At 43.0% G+C, this 15348-nt stretch overlaps 2 protein-coding genes across 7 annotated transcripts in view; one reads left to right on the forward strand and one right to left on the reverse strand.

The window, feature by feature from the left end:
* The window catches only part of LOC139367213 (limb development membrane protein 1), a 77218-nt gene extending 76509 nt beyond the window's left edge, over positions 1 to 709 (reverse strand). For 5 of the 6 annotated variants that reach the window (XR_011626848.1, XM_071105412.1, XM_071105410.1 and 2 more), the window contains exon 1: positions 479 to 706. Coding sequence is in view for 5 of the 6 variants with exons in the window: in XM_071105412.1 (XP_070961513.1) it covers positions 479 to 541 (63 nt within the window). In the remaining variant the exon portion in view is untranslated. Of the gene's footprint in view, positions 1 to 478 lie in introns of all 6 variants that reach the window. The other variant, XM_071105411.1, reaches the window with a different exon arrangement.
* Positions 710 to 721: 12 nt separating this feature from the next.
* Positions 722 to 8567, forward strand: LOC139367215 (nucleolar protein with MIF4G domain 1). Its single transcript, XM_071105414.1, has 11 exons — positions 722 to 2063; positions 2284 to 2396; positions 3006 to 3201; positions 3833 to 4156; positions 4352 to 4462; positions 4818 to 4988; positions 5290 to 5411; positions 5520 to 5652; positions 6548 to 6679; positions 6924 to 7033; positions 7345 to 8567. The coding sequence occupies exons 1-11, from the start codon at positions 1119 to 1121 to the stop codon at positions 7520 to 7522; spliced, it is 2535 nt and encodes an 844-aa protein (XP_070961515.1). The 5' UTR covers positions 722 to 1118; the 3' UTR covers positions 7523 to 8567.
* Positions 8568 to 15348: the final 6781 nt, after the last annotated feature.

Below are 15348 nucleotides of genomic sequence, written 5' to 3' on the forward strand. Positions count from 1 at the left end.
CTCCCTTATCCTACCACATTTGCACACAGTCTATAGGCTTTTTATCTATTGTGATATTGACTGTATGTTTTGTCTATTCCATTTGTAACTCTGTGTTGTTGTTTGTGTCGCACTGCTTTGCTTTATCTTGGCCAGGTCGCAGTTATAAATGAGAACTTGTTCTCAACTAACGTACCTGGTTAAATAAAGGTGAAATAAAAAAATATCTAAAAAAAATTGGATATTTAACGTGGCTAACCATCGATGTGGAGCTCAAATAAAAGCGAGCTAACCAGCTAGCTAGTTAACTACTATTATACATTTTGAACGCATAGTCAACCGTTTACATTGTGGGTAACCTTAGACTATTGGCACTGGTAGCTAGTTACGTGCAACTTGCTATCTAACAAGCCAAAGTTAGCTTAGCTAGTTTTGACCTGTCAGCTGTAAGCAGCATCGCCACATATCAAACGTTAGCAAGCTAGCGAGACGAACTTACAATGTATTCTCGAACTTGGCTGTGGAAATTCTGTTCTCTGATAGTAACATCGTCTTCTTCCATTCTTCATATTGCAAATGCAAGTAAATTGCCTCACTACACACTAGTCGTACAACTAACGTCCATAAAAACCTGTCTATGGTCAAACGAAAAACAGCTCAGGTAACAGCCAAAGCTCACTGTTGCCGTTCCAACGAAGTCCGCTCATTTTCCACCGCCCAAAAAAACGCCCCAAAATAAATTACATCATCAATCCTCGACGAAAAATAATGACCCGGAAGCTGTTTTACCCCACGGTGTGTGTGTTTCCTGGGTCGATTGTCAACATCAATGGCTACCGTCATGAATATACACGTGTCTATAATTTGACGTTTTAAGATAGTTTTGTGTATATATTTCATGTGTTCCAAGGTAACGACTGGTAGGTTTTATATTTTTATTTATTTGAACCTTTTTGGTACCTCTTTGCTTCATAAACAAGCTTTTCTTGCTTCATAAACAAGCGTGTTTGCTTCTCGCCACGCTTTAAACTCGGTGAGACACAGAAAATAATATAATTATAAAAGTCAGTGTCTTTCGCCAAGTAATAATAATAGCATAGCTAGGTAGTTAACGATAGTTAGTAATATCTGTTGCAGAGATGAAAGGCAAGGGGAAAGCAAAGAGGAAAGGAAAGAAAGACACTGGTAAATTGCAAAAGTATATGATGACAGTTAACGACTTTGTAAAAAGTAAGGTAGGCTGTGATGAAACTGAAGAAACGGAAGATGGCAGTGGCTTGAGATTTGTTAAGAAGAAAAATAGAAAAGAAATTCGTAAGGAGCAAAGAAAGATGAAAAAGGCTAAAATTAAGAATCACTATGAAGGCTACAAGGCTCTCAAAGCATCCACTGGTGACAGTGTGGAAGTTGCAACCCTATCTGATAAACAACAAACAAAGAAGGTTAATGGAAAAGTAAAGGAAGACGAGCCAGTATCTCAACAACCCAAGTCAACTCCTGTTGTGACTGCCGCAGGAGAGAAGGCTGAGAAAAAAGGACCTAAGAAACCTTCTAAGAAAGAAAAGAAAAGAAACAAACTTGAGGAATCAAGAAAAAAAGCCCTTTTGGAAGCAAATATTGCTGAGGACAGAGAAATTAAGAGGTTGGAGAGATCTCTTGGGTATAACAAAAGGAAAAACAAACAAAAACTTCCCCAGTCATTCGCTGATGATGGACTGGATTACATTTTGGGGGTGCTGGATGCTGGATCGGCAGCTTCGGGGATAATGCATGACAGTGATGATGACATGGACATTGCCAAAGAGAAATTAAGGAAATTGGAAGACAGTGAATCTGAAATGTCCGGCGATGAGGAGGAAGAACAAGGAGATGACTCGGAAGAGGAGGGCAGTGAACTAGGCAGAGATGGAGACCTGGATACCATCGAGGAAGATGAGATAGATGAGGAGGAAGAAGATGGGATGGATGAGGGTGGCGAAAGTGAGATGGATGAGAGTGGTGGAATAGCTTCGGAAGAAGAGAATGTAAAGGATGAGGGAGTTGAGAGTGGAGACTCAACGCTTGCAGGGCCGAAAGCTGACACTGTAAGTTGCCCAATTCGAATCTAATTTGTGAATTTTAGCTAAATTTAAGGACCTGTTTCCCAAGACATCGATTAAGCCTTGTCCTGGACAAAAAATAATCAAGCTCAGTGGAGAATCTCTGCTGAAAACACTTTTTAGTCCAGCATTAGATTTAATCTGTGTCTGGGAAACCGGACCTAAATGTATAGACTGGGAATGAAACACTACTCTGTGTGTATAGGCTGTCCCGTCAGCAGGAAAATACGTGCCCCCTCACCTACGGGACACCGGGGATGATAAGCGCAGAGCTGAGTTGGAGAGACTGAAGAGACAAGTCAAAGGACTTGTGAACAGGTAATGGTGTGATGATATTGACTACTATATGCTCTTTCATCTTAATCAATGTACCGTGGCACTGTTTTATCTGATGTCACACTGGATTTGTCTCAATTCATATTTTGGTGCAAGGGGTGCTCAATGTCCATATGTATCAAGCGTCTCAGAGTAGGAGTGCTGATCTAGGATCTGGGCCTGTATCCACAAAGCATCTCAGAGTAGGAATGCTGATCTAAGATCAGATTGAGCTTTTAGATCATAATGAATACAATTATATGGACAGATCCTATATCAGCACACTTACTCTGGGATGCTTTGTGGATACGGGTCCAGGTCCCCCCTGTCCGTGTAATCGACCGAAAAGGCTAAACTCATCCTAAATCAGCACTCCTACTCTGAGATGCCTGTGTAGCTCAGTTGGTAGAGCATGGAGCTTGCAATGCCAGGGTTCGGTTCCCACAGGGGACCAGTGTGAAAATGTATACAGTTGCTACTGTAAGTCGCTCTGAGTAAGAGCGTCCGCTAAATGACTAAAATGTCAAATGTAAACATACAACCCCGAGTCTTGTGTTTTGGTGTCCATCTTGGTTCAAACATTGTTGTCCTGTGCTGCATTCTCCTCCGTAGGCTCAGTGAGGCCAACATGGCGTCCATCAGTGGCCAGCTGGAAGAGCTGTACATGAGCTCCAGCCGGAAGGACATGAACGACACCCTGACGGAGATTCTCCTGGCAGCCTGTGTCACCCCAGCCCTGATGCCTGACAGACTGCTCATGGAACACGTCCTGCTTGTCAGCATACTGCATCACACAGTGGGGCTTGAGGTAGGTTCGAACCGCATCAACACAATTACCTGTCATTCAACACACACACAGCTGTGTCCCAAATGGCACCCTATTCCCTATATAGTGCAGGCCTCTGGTCAAAAGTAGCACTCTATATGGAATATGTTGCTCTTTGGGACATAGGCATAATTTATAAGTGAGGGGGTTAGTCACAATCAGCTATAAATGACAGTTGAATCCTAATGGATTGGTAGCAGGTATAAATGTCTAGACCTCTGTTCTCTCTTGGTGACCTTTAGTTCACCTTTAGTTCACCCCTGTATGCTCTTCTGATAAGAGCACAGAAAGAAGAAAATAGTATTTTGTAACAGTCGGTGTGAGAAAAGGAGTAACCATTTAACCTGTGAAAGATCGTTAGCTTGTGGTTTGTTTGATTTACGTCCTCAGTGTGACTTGTCTCCAGTTCCTTTATAACCTAATTCCTCCCCTTTTGATGAATGGTGAAGTAGCAATTCACACCTTCCTATTAGCATTATCTCTTTCAGTCTTGTTTACTCCCCACCCATCAGTAAATAGCCACATACACACATTCACATGCCCCCAGCATTCTGGGTTCCATTGACTTCTTTGCTCTATTTTCTGACCTTTGACATGATGTACCATTTTGCAGGTGGGGGCTAATTTCTTGGAGACGGTGGTGCGGCAGTTCGCCGAGTTGTACAAGAGCCCCGGCGAAGGCAAGGAGTGTGACAACCTGGTGGCCATGGTGGCACATCTCTACAACTTCCAGGTGGTGCACGCCCTCCTCATCTTTGACATCCTGAAGATGCTTTTGGGGGCCTTCGCCGAGAAGGACATTGAGCTGGTCCTGTTCGTGCTGAAGAACGTAGGATTCGCCCTGCGGAAGGATGATGCCCTTGCGCTGAAAGAACTCATCTCTGAGGCCCAGAGCAAGGCCAGTGGTGTGGGCACCAAGTTCCAGGACGAAAATAGGGTACGGTTTGTCACAGCAACACCACTCTCAACATCACCCGCTGTCTATACGCACCTCATTGTTGGTAACATTATTCAACCAGGGTCATTTTACATTTACATTTTGGTCATTTGACAGAGACTCCTGTCCAGAGCAACTTGCAAGTCAAATGTATTAGCAAGCCAACTCTCTTCTGAATATCTTCTCAATCTTTAGGTGCGCTTCATGCTGGAGACCATGTTGGCTCTGAAGAACAACGATATGAGGAAGATCCCTGGCTACGACCCAGAGCCTGTTGAGAGACTCAGAAAGCTGCAGAGAACTCTGGTGGGTTACGGATCTGATTGACTTACGCCTTTACAACTGTCATACCATATCCTCAAAACCATTCTTTGCTCAGCCATGAAATATTCTTCCCTTGTTGACGTTTCCCCTGGTATCTTTTAGCTAAAACCGCCAGGGGGCGCTATAATCTCATTTAGCAGTTTATGTGATAGGTTTGAGCACCCAGATTAGGGGAGCATGAAGAAGTAAGGTGGGGTTGCCACTAGACACTGATCTTGGGTCAGTTTTGCATTTCCCCCACTAACATTGAAGGTTGGGATTGGGTAAGGAGAAATTGATCCTAGAGCTCTATTTGGGGGAAACTTCATTGTGAATGAGTTGTAACTGTTGAGTTCAGATCCACCAGAGTTCGGGGGGCAGTGATGTAAAGCTGAGGGTCTCCCTGGAAAACCTCCTGGCTGCAGAGCAGGTGGGCCGCTGGTGGATCGTGGGCTCATCGTGGTCCGGACTCCCCATGATGGGTGACCAGGGCAACAAGACCTCAAAACAGACTACTGCAGAAGGAAAGGTACAAAAAAACCTAAAAGATCTGGGGCCGTATGCATCAAGTGTCTCAGAGTAGGCATGCTGGTTTAGGATCATTTTAGTCTTTTAGATCAAAATGAGTTAGATTATATTGACAGGGGCAGACCTGATCCTACATCAGCACGACCACTCTGAGCTGTTTTATACACATGGCCCCTGTTGCTCCACTAAATCATTACTGCAGCTCTTTCATATTAACATTTGAGTGGCCATTCTGAACTGGACAGCATTTTCAATGTATTTTACTGATCATATTGGCAATTTCCCTTCATCCGTCTCCTCAGTTCAGCGCCAAGGTCTTAGACCTGGCCCGGAAACAGCGAATGAACACGGACATCAGACGAAATATATTCTGCGTGATCATGACCAGCGAGGATTACCTCGATGCCTTTGAGAAGCTGATACGGTGTGTTTTTGTTTCCCTACCCTTTTTGCAACATTGAAATGCTTGCATACCAAGCTAGCCACTGCTACATGTTTTAATATGTGGCACTACGTTATTTTCTGTGCGCAGGCTGGGGCTGAAGGACCAGCAGGAGAGGGAGATCGTCCACGTGCTGATGGACTGCTGCCTCCAGGAGAAGAGCTTCAATGCCTTCTATGCTGTACTGGGAGAGAAGTTCTGTGAGCACGACAGGCGGTTCCAGGTAAGAGAACAGTGCCCGCAATTAGAAAGCCTCTCAGAGTGCTGATCTACAATCAATTTAGCCTTTTAGATCAAACTGAGTAAGATAACATGGACAGTCTCCTACTCTGAGCTTAATGATTGCTCAGGCATTATGATGGTTCTTAATTGCTCCATAGCATTGTGATTGGGACATTCACTCTATAGCCACCCAACTATGACCCTCAGTTCACCTCAACGGTGTGGGGAAAACAAGGGAGTGTCTCTACTCCCTCTCGCACCTTTCTGATGTTTCGTTTCATGCTGTGAAAGTAGACAATGGTCATAACCCCTCACTTCCCCTTAAGCTTCCCTTTAGGTTACTACCCCATCTATGATAGTGATAACCATTGTCCCATTAAAGAGCTTTCATCTGAAGCGGTGCAAATGTTTGGTGTTCACAAGCGGATTAGATCAGGATTATGCGTTTGCTTGCTGTATTTAATGGGTTGGAATCACAGGAGGTTGGTGGCACCTTTAACTGGGGAGAACGTGGTAAGGACCGGAGCGGAGTTCATGGAATGGTATCAAATATATCAAACGCATGGTTTCCAGGTGTTTGATGCCATTCCAGTCACTATGTTCCGGCAATTATTATGAGTAGTTCTCCCTTCAGAAACCTCCTGTGGTTGGAATGGGTCATGGATTGTAATACTGGGCCCGTATTCATAAAGCGTCTCAGAGTAGGTATGCTGAACTGGGATCTGTTATTTTTTTCTCTCTTGGATCTTAATGAACATGATTGCACATGCACTGGTACTCTGAGACGGCCCCAGGCTTTTGAATTGATATGGGGAACTAGGATAGACTGCTGGATTTCTTCCATATCCTCCAAACCCCCAGTAGTCCCACAGATCCTCTGTTGTATGTTTCCCCAGATGACATTTCAGTTCAGTCTGTGGGACAAATTCAAGGACCTGTCCAGCCTATCCACCAGCACCTTCAGCAACCTGGTCCAGCTGGTCACACGCTTCCTCCGGAGAAAGTGCCTCTCCCTCTCCATACTCAAGGTCTGACACACCATGTTATAGAGATGAAATCCGGTCATAGGGAAGTGATTTGATGAATGTTAAAGTGGAAGTTCAGTATTTTACAACCTAATGTTAGGTTTTCTTCTGACTCTGAAAGTAGTCTATGGGCCAGGAGAAACAAATCCGTGGTTCGGGTTTCTTTAAACTGCCACTACAAACGTCAGCTCGCTAACTTGCCTTCGGATTAACTTTTGGTGGCACTTTCGCTCTTGTCTCTTTGTAGGTGATCGAGTTTGGTGAGTTGGACAAGCCTAAAGTCAAGTTCCTGCGTCAGGTATTGACTAAGCTGTTAAAAGACACAGAGATGGAGGATCTTACAAACATATTTGGAAGGTGAGTGACGTAATGCATCACATTCCAGTCCAAACTGAGTTTAGACTGAGTTTCTCAGTTTCCGTTAATGACATTTTGCATACAGGCCAGGGTATATCAATGATAAACACGTGTTTTCATCACGTATACATTTTCTGAGTCATTCTATAATTTGTTGAGAAGAAATTCTATCTGGGCCAGATTGCTCTTCTCTCCCAGTCATGAAAACCTCTCCTCCTTGTACTTCGGCTATCCTGTAAAACCGCACCGCTGACGGTTGACTATGTGAAACGTCTGGTATCAATGTCTTTCATTGTGTTCGGTCTCCTCAGGATTTCGGGAATTCCCAAGCTAGGAATGCTGCGGGAGGGCTTGAAGCTGTTCATCAGTCACTTCCTACTGAAGAATGCCCAGTCGCAGGGACCAGCTGAGCAAGCAGACCTTCTGTCAGAGCGAGCCGAGGTTGCCACCAAGGCCATGGAGGCCAAAGAGACTAAACTCAAACTGTAAAACACAAACACACACTGAGACCCTGGGAGAACACCAGGAGAACAAAAGAGCCCTGTTGGGGGAACATGCTTGTTTTTTTTACAGACAACAAACCCAAGAGATGTTTGTCTCTGCGTGCAGTATGAAGGTGGTTAAGAGGTAGTTTTGTGAGCCAATGTGGCATGCTAGCGTACCTGTAGACTTCCAGTCATTACGCTAACGCTCGTTAGCATTGGTTCGAGAAACTACCTCTAACATCCTTCATACTGCGCACGGAGACACAAAAATGGTAACCCACGAGTTCATCTGACTCTGGCTAAGTAGCACTATTCCTTTAAAGATTTCACCATTTTGTGTTTGTGTGAGTTTGAGGATTGCCCCAAATAAGGACAGACCTCATTTGAATGATCTCTGTTTCGTAAACGACAGAGATGACTTCTGATGACATTGTAAATATCCAAATGAAGTAGGGGCTTCATCAATTGTCACTGCTAATGAACATGACAGTGGAAAATATTTCCAGAGTGCAGTTACTCTAATGTATTGAAGTCACTGTCACGGTGGATATTTCCTTTTGTCTGTATATTTTAAGATTAGGATCACTTTATTGGTCAGTTGCACTCAAGGCCCAATCGAAAGTTGACTTCTGCTCTTAACCCAATCCCTACACATACAGATCGTTTTTTTTTGGGGGGGGGGGGGGGCTGTTGTTGTGCTTTGCTCAAGGGCACAAAGGCAGGTAACGGCATTGAGGATTTGATACCAGCAACCCTCCAGTTGTGAGCAGTTCCCAACCGATTTTTCCCGTCTGACCCAGGATTCTAACTGGCAACCCAACAGTTGCTGGCTCGCCTCTCTAACCGCTAGGTTACCTGCTGCCCCCTTTGTACAAATTTCATGGTTTTCATTTTTTAAGATACATCAATGGTATGTAGTGTACTAAAATGTATTTTACAGATGAATACAGGATGAACCCAGTAAAATGTTTCCAAACTGTTTATAAACATTTGATGTTGGTGCATGAGGCAATAATAAGCCTTTTTTCCATGTTGATTCATCTGGTTAACTGGGTCTCAATGCATTTGTGTTTTTTTCATGGCAGTGCATTAATGAACTTTATTTGCATAATGTCAATAGCAGTCAAACTGGGGTCATATTCATTAATGTACACAGTAGCAAAATGTCGTAAAATATTTTGCTATGGAAAATGAAAACGAGGGTTTCTTATTTGACAACTTCAGGCAGTTCTTCCCAGTTATGGTGTGTATTCTTCAATTTAGTGTCTAGTGAAGAGCTCTCCAACAGGTGGATAGCGAGCTACCAAGCATTTCTGAAAGTAAATGCATTTTTTCCCCACGTGTCCCATCTCAAACTTTCAGAAACATAAAGTTCCCGTCTACTATCCAATCAAAGCCTGACATCCCACTCCTAGTTAGCAACTATTGGGTTAAAAAGCCCAACGTAATATAAACTCAGCAAAAAAATAAACGTCCTCTCACTGTCAACTGCGTTTATTTTCAGCAAACTTAGCATGTGTAAATATTTGTATGAACATAACACGATTCAACAACTGAGACATAAACTGAACAAGTTCCACAGACATGTGACTAACAGAAATGGTCCCAGACGTGCTTAATGGGATTGAGATCCAGGCTCTTCGCTGGCCATGGCAGAACACTGACATTCCTGTCTTGCAGGAAATCACGCACAAAACGAGCAGTGTGGCTGGTGGCATTGTCATGCTGGAGGGTCATGTCAGGATGAGGCTTAAGGAAGGGTACCACACGAGGGAGGAGGATGTCTTCCCTGTAATGCACAGCGTTGAGATTGCCTGCAATGACAACAAGCTCAGTCCGATGATGCTGTGACACACCTCCCCAGACCATGACGGAACCTCCACCTCCAAATCGATCCCGCTCCAGAGTACAGGCCTCTGTAACACTCATTCCCTCGACTATAAATGTGAATCCGACCATCACCCATAGTGAGACAAAACTGCGACTTGTCAGTGAAGAGTACTTTTTGCCAGTCCTGTCTGTTCCAGCGACGGTGGGTTTGTGCCCATAGGCGACGTTGTTGCCGGTGATGTCTGCCTTACAACAGGCCTACAAGCCCTCAGTCGAGCCTCTCTCAGTCTATTGCGGACAGTCTGAGCACTGATGGAGGGATTGTTCGTTCCTGGTGTAACTTGGGCAGTTGTTGCCATCCTGTACCTGTCCCGCAGGTGTGATGTTCGGATGTACTGATCCTGTGCAGGTGTTGTTACACATGGTCTGCCACTGCGAGGACAATCAGCTGTCCTTCCTGTCTCCCTGTAGCGCTGTCTTAGACGTCTCACAGTACTGACATTGCAATTTATTGCCCTGGCCACATCTGCAGTCCTCATGCCTCCTTGCAGCAAGCCTAAGACACGTTCACGCAGATGAGCAGGGACCCTGGGCATCTTTTTTTGTGTGTTTTTCAGAGTCAGTAGAAATGCCTCTTTCGTGTCCTAAGTTTTAATTAATTGCCTACCGTCTGTAAGCTGTTAGTGTCTTAACGACCGTTCCATAGGTGCATGTTTATTAATTGTTTATGGTTCATTGAACAAGCATGGGAAAGATCTGTGAAGTTATTTGGATGTTTACGAATTATCTTTGAAAGACAGGGTCCTGAAAAAGGGACGTTTCTTTTTTTGCTGAGTTTATATGCCAATTAATTTCCAGCAAAATTACCCTTCTGTCTGTTTCACACAGGTGTCTATTACTCTGTATGTAACCAGCTAGCGTTACTAATGATAACCTTCTTGTGGATAGAAGTTAGCAGTGTGGTTAGGTTTAGAAACAGATTTTAATTAGAGACATTGTAGAAATAGGTGGAGTTTATGACTTTGTGGCTGTAGTAACTAGTGACGACTCAGAAACATCGCTTGACAGACAAATTCCTCTTTTGCTTTAACTAGTGATGACCCAGTAACATGCTTGACCGACAAATTCCTCTCTTGCTTTATTAACTATTGACGACCCAGTAACATTGCTAAACCGATACATTCTTCTCTTTTGCTTTATTAATGCTCAATTAAAGGGGAATTACTTTTTTTTAAATCACTTTTATTTTATTTTTTTCAGACCTCAAAATTGGTCTTCTGATGTGATTTCATCATTGACATAGACTCAGAACATACATTTTTGTGGGGCTCTAAGAGTTGTTTATGAACCATTATTTTACCAAGTATAGTACCAGTCAAAAGTTTGGACACACCTACTCATTTCAGGGTTCATTATTTTTGCTATTTTCTACATTGTAGAATAATAGTGAAGACACCAACATTATGAAATAACACATGGAATCATGTAGTAAACAAAAAAGTATATTTGGGATTCTTCAAAGTAGCCACCCTTTGCCTTGATGACAGCTTTGCACACTCTTGGCATTCTCTCAGGCAGCTTCATGAGGTAGTCGCCTGGAATGCATTTCAATTAGCAGGTGTGCCTTGTTAAAAGTTAATTTGTGGAATTTATTTCCTTCCTAATGCATTTGAGCCAATCAGTTGTGTTGTGACAAGGTAGGGGAGGTATACAGATGATAGCCCTATTTGGTAAAAGACCAAGTTCATATTATGGCAAGAACAGCTCAAATAAGCAAAGAGAAACAACAGTCTATCATTACATTAAAACATTAAAGTTTGAACATTTTTTTTCAAGTGCAGTCACAAAAACGATCAAGCGCTATGATGAAGCTGGTGCTCATGAGAGCCGCCACAGGAAATGAAGACCCAGAGCCACCTCTGCTGCAGAGGATAATTTCATTAGTTTTACCAGCCTCAGATTACAGCCCAAATAAATGCTTTACAGAGTTCAAGTAAAAGACTAATTTCAACATCTGTTCAGAGGAGACTGCGTGAATCAGGCCTTCATGGTCGAATAGCTGCAAAGAAACCACTACTAAAGGACACCAATAAGAAGAAGAGACTTGCTTGGGCCAAGAATCACGAGCAATGGACATTAGACCGGAGGAATTCTGTCCTTTGGTCTGATGAGTCCAAATTTGACATTTTTGGTTCCAACTGACATCTTCGTGAGATGCAGAGTAAGTGAACGGATGATCTCTGCATGTGTGGTTCCCACGATGAAGCATGGAGGAGGAGATGTGATGGTGTGTGGGTGCTTTGCTGGTGACAATGTCAGTAATTTAGAATTTAAGGCACACTTAACCAGCATGGCTACCACAGCATTCTGCAGCGATACACCATCCCATCATCTGGTTTGCACATAGTGGGACTGTCATTTGTTTTTTTTTAACAGGACAATGACCCAAAACACACCTCCAGACTGTGTAAAGGCTATTTGACCAAGAGGGAGAGTGGTCGGGTGCTGTATCAGATGACCTGGCCTGCACAATCACCCGACCTCAACCCAATTGAGATGGTTTGGGATGAGTTAGACCTCAGAGTGAAGGAATGCAGCCAGCAAGTGCTCAGCATATGTGTAAACTCCATCAAGATTGTTGGAAAAGCATTCCTCATGAAGCTGGTTGAGAGAATGCCAAGACTGTGCAAAGCTGTCATCAAAGCAAACGGTGTCTACTTTGAATAGTCTCAAATATAAAATGCATTTAGATTTGTTTAACACATTTTTGGTTACATGATTCCATATGTGTTATTTCCTAGTTTTCATGTCTTCACTATTATTCTACAATGTAGAAAATAGTAAAAATAAAGAAAAACCCTTGAATGAGTAGGTGTGTCCAAACGTTTGACTGGTACTGTATATTGACAGAAAACACACCTCTTGTGCACCAAAGACCTGGGGAAGAGTTGCAGGGTAGAGGATAAGAGAAGAATGTGCCTATGTAAAGGCTATGAAAAAAAAGGAGTAGCTTGCCACATGTTTGATTTTTTTTTTAAGTAGCTCTCATGCTAGAAACGGTTGGAGACCCGTGGTCATACAATCTAGGAGTCTGTTTTGAGCAGACACCGTAGTTATAAGAAATAATCCTCTCGGGGGCAGTGTGAAACAATGTCTGAGCATTCATATAGAATTTACAGGACCATCATCACTACTTGTATGTTTTTATAGGTACAGTGTATTAATATTACATTGTACTAAAGCAGTCTATTGAAGCCTGTTTTAAGCTTGAATCTCTAGTTGATTAATCATCTTCCTGAATAACAAGGGGTTGTGTACTCCCTATGTTAAATTATAAATCCTACACAGTTACATTTCCGTGGTGTACAACCTTAACCATGACTTGCGGCTGAGGAGGAGGTGGTTGAGGAGAAAATGAATGGCTTTGTGTATGCCAGTGGCATCTGCTTGTCCATAGCCAACTTTATAGGTCACTTTCTAATCTGTTGTCAACGCCATTAGCGTTCCTCTGTGAAATGATTGGCCTCTTCCAATGCGCAAGCGTCCATGTTTACGCCTTCTTCTAGATGTGCCAACTGAATCACTATTCAATCTTTTGGTGTTTTTTTCCCCCCCCTTGAATGTATCAACATTTCGTTAATGAGTATTTGTGATGTCTAATCTCATGTTCATTCATATTCTGCGTAGACTACCCATCAGAATGAAAGGACACTGGGGTTTTTATTCCGTCTCTGACAACAGTGGCTGCATGTGTCGCATAGCAGAGTCATTGCGTTACATTTGATGCCTGCTCCTATTAATTAGCTCCATTAATAACGTTTGCATTCAGCTGTGTGTGGGCCTGAGTGGCCAGAGGGTGAGACAGGGCCACAGGGGTCACTCAGAGGAAACATCTCTCTCTCAGACCTTACAATGGCTTCTTTGGGAGGGTGGCAGTGCCTTCGTCCTCAAAGCCTTTGTGATGTCTAATATTGATGTATTTTGATGAATGCGAAAGTTGAATCATATGCATTTTCTGAACCGCTACATGAAGAGACTCCCATGACGATATTGCTGGTCTGAATGAGTCAGTCTCTGTGGTTTACAACGAGAAAACCCAGTGAGTCAACTAGAGGCAGATTGGGACTGCAAGATAAATAGACAGACGAGTCAGTGAAGATCACACAGGCTATTGTATGCAGGTGGGAGTCATCAGGTTGGTATTGACCCCTGGGTGACCCTGCTGTAATGGGTCTGCTAAGATGTTCTACTGAAACCTGTCCAGATAGCAAACACAACCAGCCAGTTAGGTGTCTGTAATCCCATCATCTGTAGTACGTACTACTTAATCAACACTATACAGTACCAACATAGTCACACAGGAATAAACTAAATATGGAGAAGCTAGGCCTATTATTAGCCTAAGAGTTCAATATTTTACAACGCTTACACTGTAGTACAGTGACTGTAATTGCCTATTTATGTGTGTTGATTGCTACTATCAATGGTTGGCTGTGTGTGTTCCATTCCGACTGACTCTGGTAAATCACAAAAGGCAACGTATTCCCTATATAGTGCACTACTTTTGACGAGAGCCCTGTGGGCCCTGGTCAAGAGGAGTGCACTTTAAAAGGAATAGGGTGCCATTTGGGACACGTGCCGACTCTTGTCTACTGTTCAAAGCTCTGTTTCCTCAAGCTTTGCTCCCCGTCCTGCCCTCCCAACGAGTTTTCCCGTCCAATACCTGGCTGGGAGGTGTTGATGAGCTGATAAAGGAGCTCGCTCTCTATATACCCACACAGCTGGGCAAACTCAGCTGTGAGAAATTACTCCTCAATCAATAACCAATACTAACACAGCAGGAACTCCAAACTTATTTTCTCAGTAAAAAAAAGAAAATGCATAATGCATTTGGTCGAACATGAATGAGAAGCATGGTACACTGTTAAACACATCACACTTTATAAATGTATAGCTGCAACGTAACACGGCTGTGTTTCCTGAACAAAAAGACACTGCATGTGAATGTGAACAGGCAACCGGCACATGTGGATCATAGGAGAGCTATTGGATATAGAGAGATATTAGAAAAGGCATTATGGCTAATAGAAGTGGAATATATTGCAAAGGAAATGCTCTTCATGCCTGGAGCACTGTGGTGATATTTACAGGCATGTAATTGCTCTGACATAGAACTTCTTAGGTGCCATGTAGGCCTAATTAGTATATATATAGCATGACTACTAACCTGGACTGAATTACATGGCCACAAATGCCATTGCAATTACTAAGAGCTCTACTTTCTTCCCATAGTGAGCTCAGTAGCCTTTAATGTTGTTGCCTTTTATACATTTGACTCATAAAGGCATACATGTTGTTGAGTTGCATATAACATAGTATAATCCAGAAAGACCTGCATTATAGTGTGTGGTTCATGTAATCTACACATGTTAGTAGGCTATTATACACTTTTGAAGATTCTGTCTTCCTCCTTGGTCTGTCTGACAGGTCGGGTCATGGGAATCGCAATAGCACTATTGGATCTGTGCAAACGTGCTGGGAGAGCAAACAAACCAACAAGGGGATCGTATTCATAAACCTTTGAAACCGCGCGTTAATCAGTATAGGCAGATACACAACACAAGCATTATTTTCAAAGGCTTGAACTCATCCGATTGCCATTCGATCTGCTAAATATAGACATGACGTCGTGACTAATTAAAATAACCTGCTAGTTCGCACAATGTACGTTATGCACCACAATATGCATTTAGTCATCAACATTATTGCACCCTGTGCAAGATGACAGACTTCCCGACTATGTGTTGATCAAACAAAATCAACAGTCTTTATCAATCAAAGTTATACTGAGACCTGAAGGTAAATGATGGGGCGGCAGGGTAACCTAGTGGTTAGACCGTAGGAATAGGAACCGAAATGTTGCGAGATCGAATCCCCGAGCTGACAAGGTAAAAAAAAATCTGTTGTACTACCCCTGAACAAGGCAGTTAGTTAACCCAC

This window comes from Oncorhynchus clarkii, chromosome 15 (genome assembly GCF_045791955.1).
Source record: "Oncorhynchus clarkii lewisi isolate Uvic-CL-2024 chromosome 15, UVic_Ocla_1.0, whole genome shotgun sequence".
Classification (NCBI taxonomy): Eukaryota; Metazoa; Chordata; class Actinopteri; order Salmoniformes; family Salmonidae; genus Oncorhynchus; species Oncorhynchus clarkii.